This window comes from Carassius auratus, unplaced genomic scaffold (genome assembly GCF_003368295.1).
Source record: "Carassius auratus strain Wakin unplaced genomic scaffold, ASM336829v1 scaf_tig00008860, whole genome shotgun sequence".
Classification (NCBI taxonomy): Eukaryota; Metazoa; Chordata; class Actinopteri; order Cypriniformes; family Cyprinidae; genus Carassius; species Carassius auratus.
In genome coordinates this window covers 82,787-100,419 of record NW_020523981.1, presented here as the reverse complement: position 1 = coordinate 100,419, position 17,633 = coordinate 82,787, and the positions used below count along the sequence as shown (strand labels likewise).

The 17,633-nt window shown below is 34.3% G+C and overlaps 1 protein-coding gene across 1 annotated transcript; it reads right to left on the bottom strand.

Moving 5' to 3' along the window:
* Positions 1–3,410: 3,410 nt before the first annotated feature.
* Positions 3,411–15,468, bottom strand: LOC113072335 (polymeric immunoglobulin receptor-like). The gene is made up of 6 exons (XM_026245358.1): positions 15,423–15,468; positions 14,967–15,281; positions 14,582–14,893; positions 4,072–4,386; positions 3,721–3,816; positions 3,411–3,592 (listed from the first exon to the last, which is right to left on the bottom strand). The coding sequence occupies exons 1-6, from the start codon at positions 15,466–15,468 to the stop codon at positions 3,411–3,413; spliced, it is 1,266 nt and encodes a 421-aa protein (XP_026101143.1).
* Between the last annotated feature and the right edge of the window lie 2,165 nt (positions 15,469–17,633).

Sequence of the window (17,633 nt, the reverse complement as noted above, 5' to 3'; positions counted from 1 at the left end):
TGATTGCCAGCACCTGTGGATGCTGTATGTTTGGCATAAGAAGTTCGAGCAGCCGGATCTGTGCGGCGGGCGGGTGTTCGGTGTTGTGAAAGCACATTACTTTGAATTATTAAAAGGGTCAAGAGCCCAACTAAAGAAAACACTGAGTTCATGGGTGGAGCAAAAATTTGGCTGGAATTTTACTTTCTGATCCCTGGACTTTACACCTCTGTCTGTAATATATCTGCTTGTTTTACACTTGTTGGCCCCCAGGTGGTATTGTGTGCAAATGACGTTTCCAGCAGAGGTGGGACTTTCAAGTCACAAGCAAGTCTTCAAGTCACGTCCAAGTCCTCAAAGGGTTAAAGTTAATGAGATAATTAAGTGACTAATTAAATGATGATTGTACATTATTGATGAACTTCTGCTGTTAGCAATCAACATCACTGAAGAAAAGCGAAAAAAAAAAAGAACTACAACTGAATTTAGCCACAGCCTTCAACAAAAAACACATGCCACCATAATTGTGGTCAAGGTTTGCTTTAAGTAGTGTCTTGACCCTTTTACTAACTCAAAGCAGTTTGATTCAAAACAATTGCAATATTGTTTATGCAGCAAACATGTATGCATTGCTGTGTTGAACCTTGCAGTAACAGATGATCTTTTGCTTTTTCTGTTTATAAGTCATGATGACTGAACATCATGAAATGGTGTTTATCTTTGGATGATAGACTGACGATCTGCAATTACTGAATTGAAATAAAAATAAAAAATTGCAACGCTTCAATGTTGAAAAACAAAAAAGGAGACTATCACTTCAGGTTTTTAGACAAATGCACTTATCACAAGATTCTCAACAGTGGTGACAATTTTTCATACTGCAGTGCATGACGGGAGTTTTTACTAAGGTTTTACCCAGCATGCAACATTTTGTTGATGGTCGCCACCGTTGAGAGTCATATGCTGGTTCTTGATGTCTGTGTGTGTCTAGAGAGTATTGGTTTTCAAATTTTATATGCACTTAATATACTTAAAATTCACTTTAATTTTTTTCCCCATAGTGTAGTTTTACTGGGTTGATTATGCTAAACTTAAATAGAGCTAATGTTAATTTGATTGTAATCTGACCACCTATCACATACAGATTAATTTCTTCTCTCTGCTATACAGCACCTCATGCACATATTTAAAAATACAGTTTTAAAACATGAATAGTTCCAGAGCTGCATAATGATCTATTCATTATCTACACAACGACACTACATGCAAACAATAGCGTAATGACCTCTGTTAAACATTTCAGAAGACTTGAATAAAAGTCCATTAGCATTTAAAGCACAATGTTCAGCCAGCCTTGAACAATTAGACCTATTTAATTATTTTCTTTACAAATAAATAATAAATAAATAAATCATGACTATTAAATGAATAGTATGCCCAAAACTGATAATGACCCCATGAGTTACCCATCCTAGGTGTATATGTATATGTATATATGAATGTTCTGTCATATGAATACCATCAGAGTTAGCTTTATAATGGCAGTAAATGGGGGATGAGATTCAATAGTCCAATAGAATTTAAATTTTTGGGTGAATTATATTAAAGATCCGACGCTTCAATCAGGTCAGTCAGGGTCTATGTACAGTATAAGAGTTTAATCTTTCATATATTACACCAATTTATAGAATTATTTTATGGTGGAAAGTCTGTCTTTACTGGCACTGAAAACCTATTTCCTGTTTTTATCACACCTGCAGGTGGCTGAAGGACATCTTGGTTTGACCGAAAGAATATAAAACCACAAGCTGAAAAGTAGCACGTTATCTGAACTTGAGCACAATGAACACAGCTTTAATCTACCCTGCAAACACAAAGCACTGAAACTTTTACCAGCAAGTCTCTTAAGTCTAGTAAAGAATAATGAGTCAAAGAGCTATTCCTGAAATTACACAGTATAAATACTCACACTCAAAGGTTAGAACACAACTGTAGTCTCTGTGCCTCATTTGTGTTTTTTTAACTGTCTGAATGGTCTCACCCATACCTCAACACAAAATCAAAAACTGAAATTACACATTCAGCAATGCTGTCATATTTATGGTACCTTGACAATTTAATTGAAGTTTTTTTTTCCTCTCTCTCTCTCTCTCTCTCTCTATCTGGCTGAATGCAGAAAAGCAACGTAGCACACAACTTTTATAGGCTGAACTTACACCAATGTTTACATTTTGCCATGGAGATAATAGTAATGATGATGAAAACTCTAAAAAAAAAAAATAAGTAAAACATGTTAATGTTGCTTCTTTAAACTGGTACTGATATACACGTAAAAAAATATTATTGAATTAAAATAATATAGAATCACACCTTAATAATTTGTTGATCATTTTCTGAAACATTTTTTCTAAATTAATGATTTTAAGGAAATGTTGAAGATGCATTACTGAATGTAACTGAGTGGCTCATAGTCTTTACTGCTCACAACAGATGTTCAGTCTCGTGTGTCTCGCTGTGGGTTTCCTGAATAAAGCTGTTTAAAACGTTCACAGTCAAACTAAACTTAGACTCTGAACCTTCACCAGTGTTCTGTGGTTTTGAGCTGGAGGAAGAAAAAAAAACTGTTTACCATGCAAACACACACACACCAACAAGTTGTGTTTACAACAAGAAGAAAAAAAAATATATATGTAAATATATATACTCTACATAAATACACTATATATAAAACTCTAGTAAAGTCTTAGAACTAATACCAACAGAAAAAGAATGAACTGAAAAACAGCAAAAGAAAATATTTTTAGAGGTTTTCAATGTTCTAAAATAATAAAGTTATTTTAAAAAAAAGTCATTAACTAATGTAACTAGTATATCTAGTATATATATATATATATATATATATATATATATATATATATATATATATATATATATATATATATATATATATATATATATAGAGAGAGAATTTAGAAAGAGGAAATATTTCAATAATTTTAACAGTTCTGAACAGATTTTCCAGCTTCATGTGTCTCATCATCAAAGTTTCTTCAACTCGAGTCTGTTTGAGAGCTGCTAATAAAAAGTGACTTTAATTAATAATTAAACAGTATGTGTCTAAAGCTGTATGTGGAGAGGAAACTCTACAGTATCTTCTAGAAGTGTCAGTCAAGGGTTTATTTCCTGTTTTTTATCACAACCTCACTTAAACTGACATGACAAACTATTTTAAACATGTGAAAGAAGCAACATGAGCAGCAGCGGAAACTTTGAAGTGTCTCAGGATTCACAAATTGAACTGAACGACCCTCATCAAACCTAAAACTGCTCAACACTTATGGATTATGAAGAGATTTTAATAAGAGAAAAAAAAAAAAAAAAAAAAACTTAAAGCCTATTTTTATGTTGTGACCTGATCTGTTATTAGCAAGTTATTTGAGTCTTGTGTGTTGACTGACTGCAGTGTAATCAGAGTGAATCTCCTCCACTTCACTGAATCTGATTGTAGCTTCACTGAGAGACTCTTCATGCTTCTGGAAACTGACAGCAGCGTACAGGAGCTCATCAGAGGGGATTGTGGGTAATTCATCATGACTTTGAACTGGCCCAGGATCTGAGAGAGAATCACATGAATTAGAACAAGTGAGCAGATTGAAGCAGCTCAGAGACAGTACAAAGACTAAAATACCTTCATTAAAACACAAGTGAAGTTATGTTTCAACAAATCAAACCAAGTGTCACCTTGTCTCTTGTGTCTTAATCTGCACACAGTCAGAGTGAATCCGGCGATCAGCAGCAGAATCACACACACACTAATAATGATGATCATGGAGAAATCTGAGAATAAAACACGCACAATGTCAAGAGATGTACATTAAATATAAGAGACTTTGGCTTTGATTTATTGATTGAATAATAAGGACAAATTATCTCAACAGATTCTCCTTCATGTCTCACTACTGGAGGCACTTCAAACAAAGAACAGCTTAATTATACATTAATTATTGTGCTTATTAAATAATCCAGTATTTGGTATATAAGGTCAATCAATAAATATTTATTAACCAACAACGGAAGCACTCAGTTCCTCACCGTTTCTGACGCTCAGCTGTATCTCAGTGAAGCTCTCAGTATAGTCAGATACTTTCACTCCACACCTGTATGTTCCTTCATCTGCAGCTTTCAGCTCTCTAAAAAACACCATCAAGACTCCTGCTCTGGTGTCGTCATATAAAGAAACATCTCCATTCTCCATCCATTCACCCTGAACTCCTGGATTCTTCCTCTCTGAACATCCGTCTGGTTCTTTACAGATGTATTTTGGGTTGGTTTTGTATTGAGGATGTTCACACTTGATCATCAAACGACCTCCTGAGGAGCCGTTCACTCTAGACACGCCCACTTTAGCTGTCAATCACAAATGTCATTAAATCTTAAGCAAACACAGATTGCAATTTGTTTTTGCAAGGTTTGATAAATTTTGTTCTACTCACTCATAACATGAAGATGAACATTAGTAACAATGGAGTAAGTGTATGATTGTCTGTAGATCCAAACTCCACATAAATAAACTCCTCCATCATCCGGTGTCACAGCAGTGATCCTCATAATTATGAGTTTTTTGTTTCTGGAGTCATATCCACTGAATCTTCCTAACATACTCGATGTGTACATGCGTATCATCTCTTCAACAGAGTCTTTTCCTTCTTTGAATATGATTTTGGAGTAATTTATGTGATTTTGTGAATATTCACAGCTGAAATTGGCAGTTTCTCCAACATTCACCATCACTCTCTTTGACACTTTACAACATTCATCTGTCATTGATATAATAAAGAAATATATTTTACATATACACTTTATTTTACATATTTACATACATAAATTAATTCATTTATCTGAAATGCATATTCTTGGGAGAAACAGACCCAACTCAAGGTTGCCAGCATAAAAAAAATCAAAACAATAAATGTTCATGTTCTGTGTGTCTGTGTTCAGTCTCTTGTGTCTCGCTGTGGGTTTCCTGAATAAAGCCGTTAATCTTCACAATCAAACTAAACTGAGACCCTGAACCTTCACCAGTTTTGTTTTGAGCTGAACGTAAAAAGTCACACACACACACACGCACGCACGCACGCACGCACACACACACACACACACACACACACACACACACATATCTATCTATCTATCTATCTATCTATCTATCTATCTATATATATATATATATATATATATATATATATATATATATATATATATATATATATATATATATATATATATATACACTCATGCCCACAAATATTGGCACCCTTGGCAAATATGATCAAAAAAGGCTGTGAAAATTCATCTGCATTGTTATTCCTTTTGATTTTTTTATAATGTATCCTTTCATTGGATAATAATAATTTAAAACGGAGGGGAAATATCATTATGAAATAAATGTTTTTTCCTCAAATACTCGTTGGACACAATTATTGGCACCCCTAGAAATTCTTATGAGTAAAATATCTCTGAAGTATATTCCAATTCATATTCACAATTTTGAGCACTCCAGCATGATTATAAACATGAAATTATCCAGCCATGGCTTCCTGTTTCACAGAAATATAAAGTGGAGGGAAAACAAAGCCCAAATGCCCTTAATCATCCATCACAATCAGAAAAACCAAAGAATATATTTCTGATGTGCAGCAAAAGATGATTGAGCTTCACAAATTAGAAAGTGACTTTAACAAATGAGCTAGAGCAGTGAAAATTCCCATTTCCACCATCAGGACAATAATTAAGAATTTCCAATCAACAGAAAATGGTAGAAAACTGCCTGGAAGAGGTCGTGTGTCTATATCGTCCTAATGTGCGGTGCGGAGGTCAGTTTGAGTGGCTAAAGACTCCCCAAGGATCACAGCTGGAGAATTGCAGAAAATAGTTGAGTTTCTGGTTCAGAAAACCTTTTAAAATAATTATCAAACAGAACCTATCAACACATGTTGTTTGGGAGGGTTTCAAGAAAAATTCTCCTAGCTCATCCAAAAACAAACTAAAGCATATTCAGTTATCAGACACGACTGGAACTTCAAATGGGACTGGCTTTTATGATCAGATGAAACTAAAAATGAGATTTTTAGCAGCAAACACTCAAGATGGGTTTGGTGAAAACAGGGATAAAAAGTAACCCATGTGTACAATGAAATATACAGCTGTATTTTTGATGTTGTGGGCCTGTATTTCTGCTGGAGGTCCTGGACATCTTGTTCAGATACATGGCATCATGGATTCTATTAAATACCAACAGATAAAAAAATCAAAAAGTGACTGACTCTGTTAGAAATCTTGGACCCACTTTATATTAAGTGGCCTTAACTACTATGTACTTACATTTTAATTAATAATTTAGTATAATGTACTTATTGTGTTCATACATGTTTTTACATTGTACTTATAGTAAAAAAACAACAACATGTAATTACAACTGTATTTAATTCCTGTAATTACATTTATAATTACACTGTTGACCCATACTTTACACCTTAACCCACCCTTAAACTTACCCATACCTCCAACCCTCTCCCTAACCTTACCCCTATCCCACCTCAATAGCAGCAAAAGTGCTGTACAATACAATATGAACACAGTAAGTACATTGTACTTATTTCTTTATGTAAGTACATAGTAGTTAAGGCCACCTAATATAAAGTGGGACCGAAATCTTATAATGGGTCATGTTCGGATCATTCAACCGTACAATAATCCAAACAGAAACCTCAAAAACAACACCGAAATGGGTCACTGAGCTCAAAACCAAGCTTCTGCTATAGCCATCCAGTCCTGACCTGAACCCTACAGAAGATGAGAGGAGTGAACTGAAGAGGAGAAGCTGGGAATCTGAAGGGTCCGGAGTGATTCTGGATGAAGGAATGGTCTCTGATCTCTTGTCAGGTGTTCTCTAACCTCATCAGGCATTATAGGAGACAGTTTTGAGCTGTTAAACTGGCAAATGGAGGTTTAAAAAATAATTCAATAAAAGGGTGCCATTAATTGAGGCCAATGTGTATTAGAGAAAAACATTTATTTCATTATGATATTTCCCCCCATTTTAAATTCTTATTTTCCAATGAAAGGATACATTTTTGTGAATTTTTCAAATAAAACATCAAAAGGATTAACAATGCAGATTAATTTTCACAGCCTTATTTGATCATATTTGCCAAGGGTGCCAATATTTGTGGGCATTACTGTATATATATGTGTGTGTGTGTGTGTGTGTGTGTGTGTTCAAATTTTAAATTATCTGATTGTTGTATTAGTGAAAATAAAAACATTTTAATGAAATTTTATAAAATTGCAGATTTCAGATTCAGACTTTCTCCTTTACAGAAATGATATAACTTTCATATTGTGATAATTGCTTTCTTAATGTAAGATTAATAGCTTTGTAGAACAAACCAGAAATAATAACATAAAAATATGTATATTTAAATAAATAAAATTATTATACTGTAAGGCATATGGAGTTATTACATCAGAAAAAAAAAATAAAAAAATAAAAGCATTTTTAAAGACATGCTGGCTCTACTGTGTCCAATGTAAATTAATTAATTTATCTGAAATTCATATTCTTGGGAGAAACAGACAACTCAAACTTTTCAGCATAAAAAAAAAAAAAAAAAAAAAAAAAAAGAACGAAACAGCAAAAGATTTTTAACAATCTCAAGGAAACATCACTATTACCAATTATACATGGGGAAATGCTGCTTTAACATTTTCCTGAGAGGGAAACGTTTGTAATAAAGTAGCTTGTCTAGAGTAAAGTTGTTATGATTGAATCAGTGACATGTGATAAACGCTTTTCATTCATAAAGTGACGTTAGTGTTCGTATTTGCACTGTAAAAGTTTATAGTTATTCTGTTCTATCTGGGTATCTGTCAAATAAAATAAATGAACCAGGTCCTTAAAAGGCCACTCGAATCTACACCTGCAGGAACAGCTTTTACAACCACTGAACAGATGCTAAGTGCAATATGGCAGTTTCGTTGATAAATATATTTTAAAGTGTGTATTTGAAATGATCACTTTATTTATATTAACTTCTTTGACTACTTAGATATCCATTACACAAAATAAATAAATACAAATATGAGCTCGATATTATGATTTCGATCCAGCGTGTCTTACTCCGTCGGCGAACTATTCAACTTTCTTCCAGTGCTTTAATCTCACAATTCAGATTTTTTTTTCTTCTCTCTAGCAATTTTGCCATTTTGTCAGAAATGTTGTGTGATTAAAACGATGAAGAAGAAGATGAACTCTCAATACAAGACTACATTGGGAAAGATAAAACTATAATTTCCGAGAGAAAAAAAAAAGTTACAATTGGTCTATTTATTTATTTATTTTTTTTTATTCTGTTAAAAGTAAATAAATAAAAATGTGAATAATTTCATAGTGAAATACTAAACTATCTGATGGTACTCAGTGCTGGGAGAATCTAAGACACAGATAAAGTGTCTAAGATGCATTTTATGGAGTCTGGCTGAAATGATTAACTGAAACTGAAAAGTCTCTGCTACACAAAGTCTTAAATATTAAAATGATTTACCTTCTTCAACATTCAAAGTTATTTCAATGATCGATTTGCCATCAATCCCGACCTGGTACCTTCCAGCATCTTTTGTGTTCAGTTCTCTGATGTAGATCATGAGGTTTCCTTCATTATTTTGAAACAGTGTGAATCTTCCTTCATTAATCCATTTATCATGTTTTGTATCATTTATTATTATTCTCCACTCAGGTAATTTGGCCATATATTTAGCAGAGTCACTGAACCAAAGTTTCCCAGAATCCACCAGAACACTTCCTCCAGAATATCCCGTGACGCTAAAGCATCTCACTGCAGCTGTCAATCAGATTGATACTGTCAGAAAGATGATGAACAGAAAACAGCATCATTACTGCAGTGATGAAAGAGAAAAGCTCTGACCTGAGATCAGGTAGAAAGTGAGGAAGATGAGGAGGATCTTCATTGTGAGTTGAGTTCAGTCTTCTTTCTGCTGAATGATCTCTGTGTGAATCTCTCTGTCTCTACATCTGTCTGCTTTAGTTACTTCCTCTTTATTCAGCTCTTTATCAGTAATGAGCAGCTTTACTGGCTCCTCCCACCATCAGCACTGACTGAATATCACATTAATCACACTGAAAGAGCGCCACCTAGTGGAATTACACTGTCTGATACTGAGAGATTGTTCAGGTTTCATGTTCATGAGGACAAATGATACAGACTCAAATTGAACATCATTAAATAAACCATAAACTGAATATGCAACTTCACTGATGACACCTTAAAAGTTACTCCTGGAAATGAAAATGTAACTGACACTTTTTTATTATTATTTTCATATTTTGTCAATTTCAAAAACTTTTTTATTTATTTAATTTATCCCTAATTTAGCCAGGAGAGGTACCCACTCTATATTGAGTGGCCTTACCTACTATGTCCCTATTTAAATTAATAATTACAATGCACTTATTTATTATTAAAATTACACTGTCTACCTTTCCTGCACAGGGATGGCAAAGACTCTAATTTTAATACAGTTTGCAAATCATTCCAAGCCTGAAGCCTGAACAATATACATATACATATACAATGTCCTCCTATTATGTGAAGAAGAACACGCCAATGATTTGTAAAGTATACATGAAGTGTACGTAATCTCCACCACAAGCAAAGCATACAGTTGCATGATAGACAGAATCCAGTTTTTCTTAATAAAGATGAAGATGCATGCATATATAATAGGTCACTATAATCAATTACAGAAAACAAAAAAAGTACTGTCCATTAATTTCCTTCTAACCTCACAAGGAAAGTGTGAGTTGTGAGGTTCAGCACCACGGACAGCAGCCTGACTTCAGCATCACTGATGACAGATCAACAAAACAAACACGAAGAGGAACTTGAACTTGAGTTCTATATTAACTAATAAATTAATAAAAACAAAAACACAACTTTTTGAGATGCAAGTTAAAGGACCAAACTAAATAAAGAAACAAATATAGGTAAACTGCACACTGCAATGATTAAAGGAGTGTGCAGACATATTTTTCTTTGTTTAATTTGTTCCATATCAACTACCATACAGCTACATAAATGCATCGAATTTTAAACCAATAAACGTAATGTTTATTCTCAATATATTTGACATATATGCCACTAGATGGAGCCAGTGGTTTCAAAAAGACTTGGTTGAGTGTTTACAGTCTGTACAGTAGGTGCTACAAAACGAAACTAATCAGCATTCAACATTTAACCATTAAGACCTGGCACTGCATTACTGGGGCGTGTCGTGCACGAGCAAACAATTGCTTTTCTTTTTTTTAAATATACACATTAAATTCTTCATTTTGAAATAGAACGTTTAAGAGAGTGGTTATTGATATGATTATATGCATACTCTTGAATTATGCATGTTGATTATTTTCTATAGTCATTTAAAAATGTTTGAGTTTGTAAAGATAGTGTGAGAGATTTAGCTCGACTGTACATTATTGACTTTTAAAAAAGTAGAAAACATTGTCTTCTTTTCCTATAACTGAAAGTCCTCAAAACACATAAATTAGCTTTGCGTGAGGAACAGTTGTTATTATAATTGATTACTCACAGAAAATCTCCTCTCTGATCTGACAATTCAAATTTCTACAGTACATACAGTCGGCATCTAGTCATAGCTGGGGGCGTGGTGAGGGCGGAGTCAGCGTGGAGGAAAACACTGCGAACATCGTGTGTATCTGAATGACAAAAATGCACATATTGAGCGCTCATAACCAGAGACACGTAGAACAATTGTAGTCTCTTTTAACTTTAATATTAATATACACTAGTCCATATCCATATTGGATTCATTGTACAGCCCTACTGTAGATGTATTCATTAAAAAACAATAGCCAAATTCCGTGACGTTCTGCTTTAGTTCCATTTTTGACTGGATTCCGCGATTCAATCGTTTCGCAAACACAGACGGGGTGAATTTATGAATGAAGGAGTACAAGTTCAGACACACAACTAAGTTGTTACGTATTCTCACGCTTTTATAAGTGGTTATACGGAAATCCTTGGTCTTTTGTAGTGGGAATACGGCGTATCACATACACTGCACCTCTTAGCAGAGGCGTTTTCACGTGAGTTTAGGTTCAACACTAGGCTAAAGTTACATAGTTTTGCTTCAGGTAGAATGATAAGGCTAATTATATATGCTTGCCACTTTCTGAAACAACCTTACACAGTTTTTATAGCGTTAATAATGAACACAATGTTTGCGTAGCCTACTGTGATAAAAGGCAGACTGCACACACACACACACACACACACACACACGCACACGTGCTTAGTCTTGGGATTCCACAACTTCCCTTGATCATCCTCACAATTTATTGCTTGTAGCCATTTTGTCCTCCTTTCCAGTTCTGTATGTTTATTAGGAAGGATGTAGAACTTCAATTCATAATTTGTTAGTTTATTGTAGGTACAAAAAACGACACAACAACTCTTCGGCATGATTGTCTCGTGTTTTCCCCCACGGTCTAAATTCACAATTTCACATCACGTGACGGGGCGTTCCCAGACCAACCGTCTGTATCCCCGCCCCATCGTCCAGACTGCACTGTGGGCTACTTGGAGAATTTCAAATGTACACACAGCGCCCAGCACCATATTAGGAAAAAAGGGAGGAGCAGAAAGTATTCTTTCTCATTGGCTCTCGAGTGTATTGTCGTCATGGCATGTCATATGAATATTCAAATTCTAAAATAAGAACTGAACGTTCTGTGTGCCATAGTGGATCACAAAGTAGAACACAAATACAAAAAAGAAAAAAAGAAAAGAAAAAGTTTTTAGACTTTTTTCCAATTCCAGAAACTTATACATATTTGTTTTCAGGTCTCCTAATAACAGACAGGTATTTACTATATTTGGTTGGACTTCTTGAAAATGAAAAAGAATGAAAAGCTTTGGACTTTTACTTTCCTCTAGTACTGTATATATTCCAGGTGACCAGAATATACCAAATATATCATGAACATTTGTTATTGATTTATTATATTAAAATGTCCATATGTTGCACAAACTTACAGCATCTTTTTATGGAGTGGAAAACATGTGACCATGGGTGTTATGAAAAAAAAAAGTTTCCGGTTATAACACCTGTAGGAGACTAAAAGGCTTCTTGGTTTGACACAAATAATTAAAATACAAGAACAAAAGAAAACCACAAGCTAGAGAGCATCTCGTTTTGAGCACACTGGCCACACTAAACAACCCTGCAAACACAAAGCACTGCAACTTTGACAAGCAATTCACTTTAACCTGTAATACTAAAGAGCATTCTTCTGAAATAGCACACACTTGATTTACACGTTTACAACTGTAATGTTTGTATTTTATATAGTATATTGCTTTTACTGCCATACTCTATGATTTTCACAAATCAGAGTGGTATTTACATTTAGTATGTTGTGTTTTATGTTGATTAACACTGATTAACATTTCTGTTAATGCACTAAACAATACAAATGTATAGCATTTAAAGGATTTTTACAGTATGTGTGACTGATTTATGAGCTTATTGTTTTAAAAAAGCAGCTGCTTTGTGCTTACAAATGATGTTCAGCTTCTTTTTTACTGTTCGGTCTCATGTGTCTCACTGTGGGTTTCCTGAATGAGTCTGTTTAATCTTCACAGTCAAACCAAACTTAGAGCTCGAGCCTCCATCTCGTTTCTGTCGTTTTGCGCTGGACAGAAAAAAAATAGCCTGTTTATCACACAAACACAAAAAAACAACTCCAGTGTTCATGAGAAACTTTGAGATAAATAAATTCAAAGTAAAATGTATTTTTTTTAAAAAACCAATGAATATCACAATAACAACAAGTAGACATTCTCTAAATACAAATATAAACCTTCCTCACTGTTTGTCATGATAATAATCAGATCAGCTGTTTTTATACTGTTTTTCTAGATGTTTCTCTGGGATCTGGTAGCATTGATTTCATCAGTCATCCTCTATGTTAATGCATTTTTAGTCAATTTAATGCCACAATAATATTTGACATTTCAAACATAATCTCACTGATTATAAGATTTAACATTATTGGACAATAAATTAGACATTATAGCAAAAAATAAAAAAATAAATAAATTCAATCAAATAAAAAAAGATATACTTGTAAGCACAAGTACAGTATAAGCAGTTACATCAGGAAAAAAAATGAACTAAGAAACAACATAACAAGAATGAACTGAAAAACAACATCGGCAAAACTACTGATAAGCAAGTTAACTCAAAGAGCATTTCTGAGAAGTTTTGTGCTAAAATAACAAAGTAATTAAAATGATCTTTGTCATAATATCTCTGGAACTAATATCACTGGTATGATCAAATCTAAAGCGGATCAACAGAGTATTCAGAGCGATGAGAGAGAAAACATACATTTTAACATTAATTATTACAGAGTCTTTATTTACTGTTTGTCTCTCTGCATTTGAAGTGGAAACTTTACAATATATTCTAGAAGTTTGAATCAAAGCTATTGTTTTCCTATTCGTTATTTCCTGTCTTCACCACAACCTCACACACGACAAACTATTTTAAACATGTGAAAGAAGCAACATGAGCAGCAGCGGGAACTTTAAAGTGTCTCCTGATTCACAAACTGAACTGAACAACCCTCATCAAACCAACTGTTTAACTACATTATGGATTATAAGTAGATTTGGTTTTAAATCACCTTTGAGCATAAGCAAGCAAACAAATAAACAAAAAACAAAGCCTATTTTTAAAATACTGGTATAATTTGTGATGGTCTGTGATATCCATTATAAGCATATGTTGAGTTAGTTGAGTGTCATGCGGTGACTGACTGCAGCGTATTCACAGTGAATCTCCTCCTCACTGAATCTGACTGTAACATCACTGAGAGACTCTTCATGCTTCTGGAAACTGACAGCAGCGTACAGGAGCCCATCAGAGGGGATTGTGGGTAACTGTGAGTGAACTGATCTGTGTGTGTGAGCATCACCTCGTCTCTTGTGTCTTAATCTGCACACAGTCAGAGTGAATCCAGCGATCAGCAGCAGAATCACACACACACTAATAATGATGATCATGGAGAAATCTGAAAATAAAACATATACAAATTTTAATATCACTAATCTCCATCAAATTAGCAGTGTGGTACTACTTGGGATATTCAAAACATTACATTTAACAATTTCAATATGGATTCTTTCATGGTTTGCTTTTATTGTGATGTGTTTTAATGTGTCATGACACATCACTGTACTGCAAGGTACTAAAACAAACAGAGCAACTTACTGAAATGCACCATGTCTCACAACTCAATCAGGGAATAAACTATATCTTACAGTATGTGGAATTTAAATGTTTCCATACAAGTCTTTTATTTTTTTATTATTTTTTTTTAGTATTGTTTACTGTAGCCTAAATATAGCCTAGCAACTGAATGCTTTAATTTCTGCTCTGGTGTTAATTTTGAGACTGTTACATACATACAACGTAAACATTGCGAACCCAATACCGTTAATGATGAGGTTGAGCTGAATTTGAGTGTTCAGGGAGATGAAAGTCAGATCTGTGTCTCTGGTTTCTGCTCCACACCAGTAAACTCCAGCATCTCTCACACTCACATTACTGATGCTCACTGTAACAACTCTCTCTTCATTTCTCTCTGATGAAACACTCATTTCTGTCACTTTAGATGAGCTGATGCTTTGGCAGATGTGATTATCATCCTCTTTGCAGAAATGAACTTTATGTTGCTCTGGGATCTGACAGAAGATGTTGACTTCTCCACCAAGATACACAGATTCAGTCACACGCTTTGGATAGTTTACATCTAAAACAAAAGAAATCACACAAAAATCAGAACAGATTCTCCAAACATGCAAGATAGAGTAAAGTTTCCTCACCGTGTCTGACGCTCAGCTGTATCTCAGTGAAGCTCTCAGTATAGTCAGATACTTTCACTCCACACCTGTATGTTCCTTCATCTGCAGCTTTCAGCTCTCTAAAAAACACCATCAAGACTCCTGCTCTGGTGTCGTCATATAAAGAAACATCTCCATTCTCCATCCATTCACCCTGAACTCCTGGATTCTTCCTCTCTGAACATCCGTCTGGTTCTTTACAGATGTATTTTGGGTTGGTTTTGTATTGAGGATGTTCACACTTGATCATCAAACGTCCTCCTGAGTAGCCGCTCACTTTATACAAAGCAAATTTATCTGTCACAAAAGAGCATCAACAGTTAAACAGTTGTGCCATAAACAAAGACTTTAGAAATGTTCATACTAGATTTAACTGAGAATTTGTTCTACTTACTATTAACATGCAGATGAACAGTGTTTATGATGGAGTAACTGTACGGGTAACTGTAGTCCCAAACTCCACATAAATAAACTCCTCCATCATCTGGTGTCACAGCAGTGATTTTCACACTGAATAATTTTTGTCTGTCATCATAAATGCTCAATCTTTCTGTTTGATCACGTGAGTTAGTAGTGGATATCACTTCATCAATGATGTCATTGTCAGTTTTGAATAATATCTTCCCATCATATCTTTGATTCCATGAGTATTCACAGCTGAAAGCAGCAGTTCCTGTACTATTTATATTTAATGTTTTTGCCGCTCCACAACACGAATCTGTCAACATTCAAAGTCTTCAAATGGGAGAACTGTTTTACATAAAATATGGATCACAGAAAACACTTAACCCCTTTCACACAGTAATACCAGTAAATTACTGTAAATTTACTGCAATGCTGTTCACGCAGACGTTCCATATTTTTACTAATAAATTGCACCATTCACGCATCCGTTTCAAAATACCAGTAAATTCTAGACTAGAATTTGACCTCTAAATGTTTGTAACAATTGGGGGATAAATGAGGTTAGTTTTTTTTGTTGATGTTTTCATTTTTGTGTCAAACGTTCAGATTCATGCAGTTGATTTTGGCCCAGACACATTGCATTAGACGACTTTAAACCAAACTAGTACACATGCGCCATCTGCATGAGAATGTTTTATTATTATATATTAATGCTCAAAAACAGTATACAGACAGTACTACTAGCATCAACAAATAGAAATGATAGACAATGACAAAAAAAAAAGAAAAGTAAAAAGAAAAGAAAAGAAAAAGAAAAAGAAAGAAAAAAGAAAAAGGGGGTATTTACAAAATGAAATAATACTACTGATAAAACAATTCAAGATTTGAATGTCATTCTTAGTCAACTTGATCAATAAAAGTTATTGACTATCCTATTTGTATTATTTTCTGCGTCAGAATGTCATGACATTATGGTCTGAACTCGTATGTCCTTATACTGGTAATCTTAATTCTGCATCAGTACACACAGCATAATACCGGTAATCTACTGGTAATTTTACAAATTCTCATATCCGTAAATTGCCAGAACAAATTTACTCGTATTTTTGAATAGGTCCTTTTCACAAATGATCTCCTAATAATAATTTACCAGCAAAGACTGTTTGTGTGAAAGGGGCTAATGACAAATTAATTTTGATTTTAGATTTTACTCACTTATTATGCGTAGATGAACAGTATTAATAATGTAGTAACTGTACGAGTCTCTGTTGATCCAAACTCCACATAAATAAACTCCTCCATCATCTGGTGTCACAGCAGTGATTCTCACACTGAAGATGTTTTTATGTTTGTCATCAGAAATACTCAATCTTTCTTTCTTCTTCCATCTGCTGTAAATCATCTCAATAGAGTCTTTTTCTTCTTTGAATATGATCTTGGGATCATTAATATGATTCTGTGAATATTCACAGCTGAAATTGGCAGTTTCTCCAACATTCACCATCACTCTCCTTGATACTTTACAACATTCATCTGTCATTTAAAAAATAGAGAAATATATATTGTGTAGGCCTATACAACTTGTTTGAAATTATCAGTAGTACAAATGACTGACCTTCTTCCACATTCAGAGTCAAAGATATACGCCAGCTCTGAAGAACACCAATCCTGTAACTTCCAGTATCTTGTTGGTTCAAATCTCTTATGAAGAACACGAGGCTTCCCTCATTGTTGGGAAACAGTGTGAATCTTCCTTCATTAATCCATTTATCATGCTTCTTATAATACATAATTGTTTTCCATTCAGGTAATTTATGTATGTATTTAGAATAGTTACTGCACCCAAGTTTCCCAGAATCCACAAGAACACTTCCTCCAGAATATCCCGTGACGCTAAAGCATCTCACTGCAGCTGTCAATCAGATTGATACTGTGATCAGAAAGATGATGAACAGAAAACAGCATCATTACTGCAGTGATGAAAGAGAAAAGCTCTGACCTGAGATCAGGTAGAAAGTGAGGAAGATGAGGAGGATCTTCATTGTGAGTTGAGTTCAGTCTTCTTTCTGCTGAATGATCTCTGTGTGAATCTCTCTGTCTCTACATCTGTCTGCTTTAGTTACTTCCTCTTTATTCAGCTCTTTATCAGTAATGAGCAGCTTTACTGGCTCCTCCCAACATCAGCACTGACTAAATATCACATTAATCACACTGAAAGAGCGCCAACTAGTGGATGTTATAGTG